At 58.0% G+C, this 12,423-nt stretch overlaps 1 protein-coding gene across 1 annotated transcript in view; it reads right to left on the bottom strand.

The window, feature by feature from the left end:
• Positions 1-7,906, bottom strand: part of ITPR3 (inositol 1,4,5-trisphosphate receptor type 3) — a 43,417-nt gene extending 35,511 nt beyond the window's left edge. Inside the window, exon 1 of the mRNA XM_069771392.1 lies at positions 7,441-7,906. Within this exon, the coding sequence (XP_069627493.1) occupies positions 7,441-7,529 (89 nt within the window). The 5' untranslated portion in view covers positions 7,530-7,906. The remainder of the gene's footprint in view (positions 1-7,440) is intronic.
• Positions 7,907-12,423: the final 4,517 nt, after the last annotated feature.

The following is a 12,423-nucleotide window of genomic DNA, read 5'->3' as shown; positions in this document are numbered from 1 at the left end:
AAAACCAGTTATTAATCATTATCTGATCAGAGGTGCTGGCTCTGCCCATCAGATGTAAAGAGCTGCGTGTCTCCTCCCTGCTCACCTCTTTGTTTTCCCAGCATTGAGCAAAATCCTGCAGGCTTGGCCTTTGGTGGCGAAGGCTGATTTCGGGATGGATGGGATGTTGCTTTTCAAAGTTACCAAGAACAGCAAAGCATAACCTGGCACAGGGTTCTGCTCGGTGCCCAAAGCACAGAGGGACAAGCATCGCCCGAGGGGCTTGTGGCACGGGGGCCACCCAGAGCTCGTCTGTGCGGTCCCACGAGGCTTTCAAGGGAACTCGGTGCTCCAGCAAGACAGGCTGTACCCGCTCGCCCGCTTTCTCCCAGCCCCTGGGAAGCAATGCAGCGAGAGAAACTACGCTCCTGCCCCGGGTGAGGAAGTGAGAAGCGTGTCCCCACCTGCGAAGACTGAATTCAGGCAGCCGGTGAGTGCGCGAGTGGATGCAGGAATCCCGGGAGGGAGCATCCATCATGGGGGCAGCTCTGGGCCTGGGACAGGAGGGAAGACGCAGCCTGGAAAAATGAGGTGCGTGCATGTGGCACGGCAGCAAAGGGCACGGCAGAGCCCGTGCTGCTCCCTCCGCTCCCCAAAGGACTCTCAAGCCCCCCAGCAAACCAAACAGCCAAAACGTTGCTGGAGATGAACACGCTGTGCTGCAAAAGGGTTGGCAAAACGAGACAGATATCCCGTTCGCAGATCCAGCCCAGCCACTGCGGAGGAGGGGAAAATTCCTTTCAATAGCTCTGCAGAGAGGAATTTGGCCTCCACGTTGATAGATTGGGACCCAGGGGACCCCAGCGCTGCTGCGTCCTTGGCAGCAGAGGTGCACGGTGCTCTGAACACCCAGCACTGCCACTGCTCCCACCACCAGCACCCTGCTCTCTTTAAAGCTCCAGGGTTGGGGGAGATTAAGCTTAGATTTCAAATAAAGAGAGAAAAGCAATTTCTCTAATGCCTTTGGTGGCAACATTAGCTTAAAAACAATTAGCAAAGACCCAGCAGATTGTAAAAAGAAAACTAAACCCCATGAGGTTTCAGTAAAGACATGGTGAGCTGTTCGCCAGACAGGGTTGCCTTGGCTTTGCAAACACTCGTGGTCAGCAGCACAGGGGGTTTTGGGCTCCTGACCAGGGGCTGCCCAAACACAATGCCTTTTCCATGGGCCATGACAGCAGGGAAGCAGTCAGGCACGTTCCCAAACTCCTGCGGGGGGGGCATGGAGCCTCCGGAGGGCAGGGAAATAGGTAAAGAGAGGAAAAACCAGAGCGGAGCAGAGGCAGCTGCGGACAGGGACTGTACCACGTCCCAGGCCACAGGAGATATGCAAAGCCTCAGCCTAGCCCTGGTGCCACTTGTAGGTGGTTTTGGTTTCTATTCCTATTACTTTGATGGGGGACAGGGAGGAAAACACTTTTGATGCTCCTGGGAGTGAACCACCGAGGGCCGAGCCCTGACCAACCCACGGGTCAGGCTCACGGAGTAAAGCACTGACCCTCGGCACATGCCCAGCTCTCACCAGTGCCTACAAAAGCAGAGGGCCTAATTCATCTGTGCACTTTAAAAAAATAAAAATCCTCCACCGTCATGGCTAGGGGTCCCCGAGGAAACACCTGACCTGTGTGGCCCATTTTCAGTGACGGAGTAAACAGCACAGGAGCCTCCCACCCACACCAGCTCTGCCTGCAGCATTCGCCTGCCGCTTCCCCATGCCCCGCGTTACCGCTTCACCAGGCAGGATTAGAGATAGTGACCTGCTAGGCTGGAAGTCTTAATTAGTTAATGATCTCAAGGCCGCTTCAGCATCTTTAATCCTAGGATTACACGCTCTGCAGGAATGCAAAGTGTTATTTTTATTAAACTGATACTCTGGACTAACATTCTTCAGTTAAAAATTGCTGAAAATAAAAGGATTCTGACAGGGTGGACATGAGTCACCTGGGTGACTGCTGCGGCCAAGACACGCTTCCACTAATAACCGGCATTACCGCAGCGGGATGGGACAAAGCGGAGCTCCCTCTGCTATTAGAGCAGCAGGGACGCGCGGGCACTCGCTGCCGTGCCGAGCTGCGGGGAGGACACCAGGCACGCGGAGCACGGCTTTCATTTCTCAGGTGTTAATGAGAAAACGGGCTGTTGGTGTCCGAGCACCTGGAGGAAGATCCTGAGTGAAGCAGCAGGCTGGATGTACCAATGAAAACTTCACGCTTTGCCTTTTCAAACTAACCCCAGGGAGCACGAGGGGCTGGATCCTGTGCATCAATGAGCCTGCTGCCCGCAGCCCAGCAAAGCACGGGCGAACATCTGTTTAGCTTTAAGCCGTGCAAGTCATCGCCATGGTTCCAGTGGGGCTTTCTGCATGCTTTAAAATATGGAGCACAAAGTGATTCCCTGGCCAGGGGCCAGCACGCTTGGCCTTGTGCGAGGCAGAGCCTTCGCTGGAGGTCAGGGGAAAAGCAACTCGTCCGGCACTGCAATCCGTGGCGGTCGGACACCCTGAGCCTCCCTGGGGACAGTGGCCAGCTGGGGCTGACGTGGAGGCACGGCTCCTGCAACGCTGAACCTGGGCTGAGGAAGAGGAAGGAGTCTTCCCCGGCCACGGCGCACCCGATGCCGAGGGGAGCTCCGGCACGCCATGGTCCAGGGATGCACGGGGAAGGAATGCTCTGGGACAAGGGGAGCCCCAACCCAGGCAGGAGCACCCCATTACAAAGCCCACCAAGCTCTGGAGGTGAGGAGGAGGAGGACAGCCCACCGTTGGGCATGGAGCCAGGTCAGCCCCTCCAGCTTGGGGTACAGGATGGGCACTGAGCCCATGGGGAGGAATAAAAATGAAGTGAGTGAATGCACGGCAGCCACAAAAATGCAGCTTTTTTCCTGCTTTCCTGGTGCCGGGAGAAGGAAGCTGCTCTTGGCCTCGCATGCTTCTCCCCGCAGAGACGAGTTCGTCCTGACCCGGCAGAGCTGGAGTTACCCTTTAACCAGCTGTGTTTCCCTGAACTGCTCCACCCTGAAAATCCACCTGCAATCAAAATTACAGCTATCAAAGGTGTTATTTCACCTGAAAGAGCCAACTGCCATTCAGGCAGGTTTGCCACCGGCCCTTCCCCTCTGCAAACCCACAGTGCCGGTCCCCGAGACCCCAGTGGGTCCTGGGAGCCCCCCGGGATGGCAGTGATGGGGCAGCACATCCCCCTGGCAAGCACAGGCACCTGCACTGCATTTCTACTCCTCTCTGGCTCCAGCCATTTAGTGCTGGCTTATCAGGGACACAGGATAAGATGGGGACACTCATGACAGAGGCATCTCCCAGGGCTCACAGCATCACCCCATCCATCACGCTGGAGCAGGAACCAAATCAAGGTCTCTGAGCTCCTTTCCCTGCTTAGCCACTGGTTTGTTTTGCCTGGATGATCCCCACAGGGCACTCCACGTCAGCGGCTGTTCCCCCCATCCCAGACCCAGTCCCAAAAGTTCCCTCTCCCCAAGCACAGATCTCCCAGGAGTTACCAGCGATAGTCCCTAAGCAGCAAAGCAGCTGCACATACAAGCTCCCCGTGGTGGGGTGCCATACCCAGGCAAAGCTGCTGCTCAGCACCAACCCCACATCCCTGACCCAGGCGGCTGCTTTTGTCCCAAATTGTTTCAAGCTGCCAGTTCCAGACACATTTAATTTGCAGCAGCGAAGCCACGGTGGTGAAGTTGGGCAGCCTCGCAGAGCCTTTCCCCAACTCCAAGCCGGGAGTAGCCTCGAATCGAGCCAAGAGGCAAGACCAAACCACCCTGCATCTCACAAAGTCCTCCTGGGCACCTTCCCATGTCCCCAAAACCGCTTCTGGCATCTCCCGTCTGGCATCCCGTCCCCCCATCTCCCCCGAGGGACCGTGTCGCTCCCAGGGTGCTGAGCAGCACGGCCAAGGGATGCGACCCGCAGCGTGGCTGCCCTCACCCCAGTTCCCCCGACACCTCGGGGTGCTGCTGCTTTACAGCGGCCAGCTCTCACCCTGCCTTCCCGCGGGACTTTGTAAGTAACCTTCTCCTTTTGGGCTGTCTTCAGCATTTTAGCTAGTTTGGGTATTTTGGCTCAGTGTTCCCCCACCTAACCCAGCACTTGAGCACACAGGAGTACTCCCCACCCTTCAGCGGGATGTTTTTCCTCCTTAAAAGCAAACGCCCACTGCAGAGAGGGTGTGCAGGAGGAAGGGTTTGTGCCCGGGGGCCTTCGACAGTGGGATTCAAGGGGCTGGGAGCAGAGGAGGCTCAGCTGGGGGGCTGCAGGGCTCCCCCCACCTCCGCCACCAACCCCCGCCATCCTCAGCAAGTTTCCCGTACAAAAGGAGGAAAGCACTTCAAAAAATAAAGTAAAATAAAATAAAGTAAAAGAAAATAAAGTAAAAGAAAATAAGTAAGATAAATTGAGACTTAGAGTTAATAAGGGACCTGATGCTGCTTCTTTGTTGCTTTTCAAGGCATCCCACTGACCATGGGACACCTGTGTCATGAGGGAAGTCTGGTGCTGTGCAAGTGACTGGTCCAGCCCCCAGGTACCCCCAGGTACCCGGGGGCTCAAAGGAAAGCTGCCACTTTCGTGGCAGAGCTGCTAAGAGCCTGGCAAGCTCTTGCAAATGATGGCACCCAGTCGCTCTGAAGGACGAGACCCTTCCTGGCCCATTTCCCCGCAGACCAGGGCAGGGCTTCACGCTGTCACCAGACCAGCAGGGCTCCCAGACCCACTGCTTCTGGGCCAGATACCACCAGTGACGAAGCACTGGGGTTAATGGGTTTAAGGTGAAGCATGAGCTGCAGCAGATCCAGGCAGGAGGAAGCATCCCCAGCACACACCCTACTCCTTCCCTGTGCTCTCATCAGACCCCTTTCCCCTTCCTTAGCCTCTCCAGGCATTTTGCAAACACGGCTGCGGAGGAGCTTGGTGCAAGCGACTCCAAACTCCGCTCTGCCTCCCATCAGCGGTGAGTCCCGAGCACAGATGGACAGAGGCCCGTGTTCCCAGCAGCACTGCCTGTAAGCACCACCGGCTTGGTATTTAGCTGACATTCACACCCATATCAGCCAGGATACTCCAGGGAGCCCAGCAGCGCTCCCGGGAAGAGCTCACTGCCCTGCCGGGACGCTGGCACAGGGATGTCACAGCACCAGCACATTGGGGTACATCCCTTAATGTGACACTTGTGACCAGCACCTGGAGACACTCCATATCATCCCGTATAAACAGAGGATCCCACTGCAGACCAGCGATCCCACAGCCAAAACCAGTCCCTCTGCAAAGAACAATGGAGGGAGCGCTTCTGGCAGGGTGCTCAGCTGGGCACACAGCACCCGGCGTGGGGCTGGCAGAGTTATTTGCCTTGCAAATGAGCTAAATAAGGTCCCAAGCCGTGGCAGGAGGGCTAGGGAGAAGCACTCTCAGTGAGTCACCCAGTCCCTTATCGCAGGAGTGATTTAAGGTGTGGTTGGGTCTTCCAGGTCATGGGGCACAAGGGAAAACAATTTCAGAGGGCGGGAAAAAAACCGGAGAAAGCAAAACCCCAGGAAAGTGGGGCTGCCCAGCAAAAGCTGTGCTGGGGCCTGGGAGAAGAAGCTCTCGAAGCAAGCCCTGCTTTTCAGTTCCTTGGAAGTAAGTCTAGAGAAGCACCCGACAAAAAGGGGGAGCTGGGGGCCAGAGATGCAAAGGGATCAGAGCTCCAAAGAGTCTAAACACCTCTTAATTCAGCTCCTGGTGAGCCATTGGGACATGCTGCGTGGGCTAATAACCAGTATTGGGTCCCAGCAGAGCCTCCTCCAGACCCGATTTCACAGACAGGCTGGAGTGGTGCTCAGCGCTGAGCTGCCAAGGCTGCAGTCCCTGCCTTGGGATGGTTCTGGCACTGGGAGAGCAGGCCAGCTACAAGGAGACCTCTCCAAAAAGGACCATGGGGATGTCCTCTCACCCATCCAGGAAGGGCTGGGCACAGCCAGCCTGCATCCTGCACGTGCGGGACTTTCTGCCCAACACCGTATAGTTGCACGCACAGGGATTTTGTGCCCTGGTCTGCACCCAGTTGCACCCAGCAGCCCATTTCTGGGCAGCATCCCGCGGCCACTTGGGAGGAAGGCTTCGGTGGGCATTAACCCAGAGGCTGCGTGTGCCCAGCGCTGGGTGCGCGAACACGTGTAGGCGAAGGTATGTACATCTCCGGTTATACATAGGCATGTGGGAGCAAGTGCATTCATCACAGATTATAGAGCCGGGCAGTTCCTGCCCCAGGAATCCCATCCAAGTCAGCATTCCTGGCTGAGCTCAGCCCCTCCTACACGCAGCATGGGGCAGGCGCGCTGGCACAGACCCACGTCCACCCGCTTCAGGCTGTGGGCAAGGTTTGGGTCCCTGCTTCGGGGTAAGGAAAAAAACCTACCCATGCCCAGGGGCATCCAGCAGCCCTGCTAGAGCCCTCACCACCACGGGGACACAGCATCTCCGTGCTGCCCGGCAAACACTCCCAGCGGGAGCAAGCAGCCAGTGGATGGAGAAGGGCATCACTGAAGGTCTTGGTCTGGCTTTGCCCAGATGCTGCTTTTGCAGCAGCGTTGGCTTGCACAGAAACAGGAGGGACAAGGGATGGATCCCCCAGCTTTCTGCTCGTCTCCCCAGGTCAGGCTGCGAGATCCCCTCACCCATGCTGACATGTCCAGGAGGCAGCAAGGAGTTGGCTCAGCCAGGACCTGGCAGTGCCCTGGTCCCCCCGGTCCTGAGCAGCACTTGGTGGCCATGGGCACCTGCGTGTTGGTGACCCTGCAGCGATTCCCGCTGACCACCCGGTGTGGGGGACCCTGACTGGGGACAGCAAGAGCCATCGCTGCCTGTCCCAGGGGACGGCAGCTTCCAGCCACGCCGGACAGGGCTGGAAGCACTTAATCACGCCGTGCCCCAGGAAGGATCCTGGCCGCCCAAACCATCCCACTCAGCCACACGCACAACCCTTTCCTAATGCCACCAACCCCTCACGCTGCTTAAGCCCATTTCGTCTCCCCCAGCCTCTTGACGGTTGGACTCGATGATCTTAAAGGTCTTTTCCAACCTAAACGATTCTATGATGCTAAGAGGGGGAAAAAGTTTCTGGCCACGGCTGCTGGAGAGGGTGGGCTTCAGGGTCCCTCCAGGGCCACCTCCCGCCCCTGGCAGCGACCGGACCCGGAGGAGAGCCTGGAGGGACACAGCCTCCCCTCCCCAGCACCTGCACCCATCCTTGCAGCAGCACCCAAGAGCTTTCCGGCCCCTTTTCCCACCGGGCTGAGGCTCAGCACCACCTTCCCGTCCTGTCCCATCCCATCCCACCGTGGTGGCCGGCTGTCCCCAGGACCGGGTTGGCTGGCGGGCAGACACGGGAACATCTCACTCACCCCAAAGTGCTGATGAAGCCGTTGACGGAGCCCTCGGCGTACAGGGAGACGATGTCCCCGATGTGCAGGAAACTTGACATCTCATTCATGGTTGCCCTCAAACCGGTGCGGCGTCGCTTCTTCTCGAAGTCCCCTTCCCCTCCCCAAAATCCAGCATGGGGCGAGGGAAACCCTGCTCCGGGGTGGGGGGTTTATCCCAACCCGGCTTTCCCTGGCTCCCTACGAGCAGCAAACGTGGAGCGGGACGGCAGCGAGAGCCCCACGCACAACTTTTACATGTGCTGGGCAGGAAGGGAGCCAGGGGAGCCGGGCGGCCGCGGGGAGGAGGAGGAGGAGGAGGAGGAGGAGAAGGAGGAGGAGGAGGAGGAATGGGCGGGGGGGGATGAAGCTCAGTTAGAGGTTTGCATGAGATCTGTCCGGCTGTCCGTGTCTCCGTCTCTGCCCAGCTTTCTACCTGCAGCCAATGGAGGGCGAGCAGGAAGTCTTGCTCGAAAAAGCATGCAAATATTTTTTGGCCTGGGAGGAGAACCGGAGCCGCCCCGAAGGGGGGGGGAATGCCCAAAAAGAGGCCCCACCCTCCTCTACCCGCCTCCCGCCTTGGGGGGGGGGGGGGGGCACCCCACTGTCCCAGGGCCCCACGGGTGGGATCTCGCCCCCCCCCCCCCCCGGGGTGCTCGCTCCCTGCGCCCCAGGACGGACCCCCCCCCCCCAACCGGCCCCGTCGGGGTCTTTACAACTCGCTCTGCTCGGCCGGGGCTCCACCGCTTGGGAAAAGGCACCCGGGGCTTTCTCGGGAGCGATGGGGGTCGCGGGGTGTTTGTGTCGTGTGTGTGTCCCCCCCCCACGCCGACACAGCAGGGTGGGCGCAGCGAGCCAAAGGCGAGCATGGCCCCACTCGGGATCCACCACCAAAAGCGAAGAGCCCGTGCAGTTGGGATGTACCTGCTCCCCCCCCGAGCCCCCTGCACCCTCCCACCCGTGGCAGAGGGAAACTGAGGCTCCCGGCTCCTCCACCCAGCCCCTGTCCCACGCAGCCCCCCCCCCCCCTGCCGCCCCAGGACCTGCTCTCACCCTTCGCTCCATCCTCCTCCTCGCTTTGCGGCAGGACCAGACACGAGGAGCCGCGGTTCTCCATCCCCATCCCTGCTCCCGCACCCCAAGAGCTGCCCTTGGGCCAGCGCTTCCCCGGGGCAGACACGGAGATCCTGCACCGCCCGGAGCAGGGAAAGCCCCAGGTGAGGACAAGGCGGCTCTCACTGGATTTTTTCCACCCCAGGCGAGCACTCGAGGCTTCCTGAAGCCCAGCTGGCTCCTGCCAGCTTGCTGCTCCCAAACCGGTGCAGTTGATACCCGCTTCGCCATCCTCTCGCCACATCTGCACAAACCTTCCCCCTGTTCAACGCAGGAGCTTTCCCCCGGGACCCCTAAGCCAGGGTGACACTCCAGCCGCTGTCCCCAGCCCTGTCCGACCTGACAGAGCCACGGGGTTCACCCAGCACCGCCGCACCCAACCCCCCCATCACCACCAGGAGCTGTGAGCAAGGAGTCCCCCCCATCCCTCCAAGGCCCACCCGGTCCCTGCAGCCCATAAGAAGCCCTTCTACAGTCAACCCAACGCTGCAGGGCTGGGCGAGCAGCTTCGGGCTCCCAATATAACACTGGTGGAAAAGGACCGCATCCTCAGAGCATCTTCTGGACAGCACAAGTGTCCTAGTTCCTCACTTTTAATTAAACTTGCCTGCTGTAAAAACAATATTGCAAGGGGGGGAAAAAAAAAAAAAAAAAAGCATGATGCTTTTCTCATTTATTTCCCTCCTGTCCTCTTTTCTCGCAAACAAACACACAGGTTTCAGGAATATAAACCTTGCCCTAAATAGTGATTTTTTTTTTCCACTAGGAAACGGACAGGTCCCCTGGCAGAACAAAGGGAAAAAAATTAGTGCAATTCCTCCGGGGCAGATGCGAATTCAGGTCCATCAGGATTAGCTGTGTTTTCAGCACAGGACAAATTTAGAAGCCTTTATCTCAAGGCAACAGAGGGGGAAAAGAGAAGATCATAAGAAAAAAAAACTTGCTGCTGTTAAAAGCAAATGAAGGTTTCACAACAGGAGCTCAAACCAAGCCCCCAAGGAATCAAAGACCAAAACTTCATGCACAGATCAGTCCCTTTGATCAAAGGCACAAGCGGCATCTCACCCAAGGGGCACCATGGTATGCCCATGCCAGTGCCCACACAGGTCCCACCAGCCTCACTGGGCACAGCTGGGCCGGACACCACCTCTCCCAGCCTGGCCCAAACCAGGCTCCCCATGCACCCGTCCTCCCTCAACCCCAGGGATGGCTTGTGTTTGCAGAGCGCTGAGCAATAAAAATCATCTGGAAGTGCAAAAAACCCTATTGCACTAAACAAAAATCATCTGGAAGTGCAAAAAACCCTGTTGCACTAAGCAAACAGGCATCTGGCCTGGTTTCTCCTACCCAGGAGAATGTGGAACAGCAAGACAAAGCCTCTTGAAGTCTCCTTCCCACCCCACGACAGAAGGCAGCCCCCTCCCCACACCAGGGTGGTGGACATCGCATCCACCCCGTACTCGGGGCTGAATGTCCCAGCTCAGCTCAGTCGAGGACAGGGAACCCAAAATGTTTCAGGGGTGCACCCCTGCGTATGCTGCACCCAGGGGATGGTGACGCTACATCTCCAAATCATCGCTGGATGGAGCTGGGATGGATGAAACCCTCCCCATCCTCCAGCCCTGGGAGGGCAACGAGCAGCTCCAGCTCCCTGGTCAAGCAGCTGGGTCAAGACAGCTCTGTCCCTGTGGTGGGCACAAATAGGGACCCCCAGCATCTGCCACCCAAGTTTTGCCAACACACAGGTAGCAGCACGGACAGGTGGCTTCTAGGAGGAAAAAAAAAAATAAAAATGCATTTCTCCTGTGGCTCAGTCGTTCTCAGCTGCCCTCAACGCAGCTACGACCACCGTGAGCCACCACGCTGCCCACCCTGCATGTCCCCACTCTGCACAGGGTCTCTGGGCTGCTCCCAACCTGCAGGGACATTTTGTGCACGGGCTCAGACCCAAAAATACCATGGGGAGCTGCAAAGAGTCTGCAGCCCTCAGGTGAGTGAGCAACCCTGGCCATGTGGATGCTCATGGGCACATGCAGCAGGGCGGCCACCTTGCTGTGCCAGCGCTCGCTCCCCCAGGCCCCGGGAAGATAGAGGAGTTAAAAATAAGTGTTTCCTTCCTTACCCCCTACTTTAAGCCACGTGATAAATAAAAACTGGGAGTTTCTGCCTCCCAGAGAGGAAGCGGCTGTGGAGAGACAGCCGGTGAGTCAGTCCAGCAGCAGTCATCCCCATCCCTAAGTCACAGCCTCCATCTCTGGCAGGGTCAGAGCCACATTCCTTTCACATGCTGAAATTGCTCCTTTGCAGGCAACTGCTCAAACTGCGGGGCCACCTCCCTCCCCCAGGCCCCTCAGCCCTGTCCACAGGATGCTCCTTTGGCTAAAGCTCCCCTCTACCTGCGTGCCCTTCCCACTATGGCCCTCAGCAGCAAGCAGTCCTTGGCGTGGGATGGTGTTGGCTTCCTAACCATGCCACAACCCTCTGACAGGTCAGCTGGGATTGTAGCCCTCCAGGGCTGGACAGGACCCAAACTGGAGTTTAAGTTTGTCCAGATGCTTTGGGAGCAAATATATCGCTGTTGGAGAGGATGGCAAGCAGGGATGCTGACTGGGGAAGCAGATGGGTTAGTGGTACCCAAGAAGCATCCCAGTGCCCTGCCAGGTCCCTATCTGGCTTTTGCATGGGTCTCCCTCAGGCATCCCAAATCAAGGCCGGGAACTCAAGGGTGAAGCCACTTGGAAGAAGAAAGCACAAAACCAAACTGTAGCTTCCTTTGTTCGAGGAGGCGGAAGGGAGACACTCGGTCCCTTGTGCATGAGCAGAGTGGGGAGCAGGAAGACTTTGCTGACAGATGCACATAAGAGGGGGATTCTTAGGCCAGGCAGCGAGTTTGCCCCCTCGTCTTGCTGGCTCCGGGTGCACCCTGACCCCGCTGCTGCCTACGGATGCAACACAAAGGCTGTCCGGGCTCTGTATGGTGCCTTTCACGCTGCTGCACCATCCTCCTACCCCAGCCACCCCACAGAGAACAGAAGAGTTGGGCCAGGACCGACTCCAGGCTACAGCTATCAAAAAACCCAGTGCTGTTTCAACCTTGTTTCTCCTTCTAGGTGAGGATTTCGGAGCCCAGAGTAACTACCACTGAAAAAAAATTGCTCCTTTGGTGCAGAAGATGCTATGTGCATCTTAGACCCCAAATCTGCTTTGCTTGAGCTGCAAACCCAAACCCTAAACCTTCCCCCCAGCAGCCATTTGAAAGGCGACCCAAGGTCTGCTGGGGCAGGGCTGAAACCCCCTTGGGTGACTTCATTAACCAGCAGAGACGAGGGCCAGTTCCCTCCTGCCTGTCCCATCTGTGCCTCCGCTCGCGCCTGGCCGTCTCCGACTGTGGCTGTGCGAACGGTCTCACGGGAGCAGCCACGCTCCCCCAAAATAGCTCTCAGACTGGATGACTTTGGCCCACATCCTCAAAGGTATTGAGGCTCCAGGTTACCTCGGAGAACCTGAGCCTCCGTCCCCGCAGGGGTGGCAGGAGGTAGCCTGGGAAGGAGAAGATGCTGGTGCACACGCGGTCGTGCTCAGACTGACCTCCACCGTGCACAGGAGGATGCCCACACGCTGGTGTCACCCCAGCAAGACGGAGGGGCAGATGCTGTAGAAAAATAGGGCAAAATAGAGCAATTCCTGCAGTCCCACACTTGCTCCTTGCCCACCCTCCTGTCCACATGTCCAATCCGTGGGTGGGTGCATCCCACCCTGAGGATGGGTAGGGCGAGCAGCGGGAGCTGAGAAGAGGGGAAGAACCCCCGCTCCCACCCACCCTCCCTCCCCGAGAAGGGTTAAGCGACGCTC

This window comes from Haliaeetus albicilla, chromosome 26 (assembly GCF_947461875.1).
Source record: "Haliaeetus albicilla chromosome 26, bHalAlb1.1, whole genome shotgun sequence".
NCBI classification, from domain to species: domain Eukaryota; kingdom Metazoa; phylum Chordata; class Aves; order Accipitriformes; family Accipitridae; genus Haliaeetus; species Haliaeetus albicilla.
This window is presented reverse-complemented; position numbering and strand designations above follow the sequence as displayed.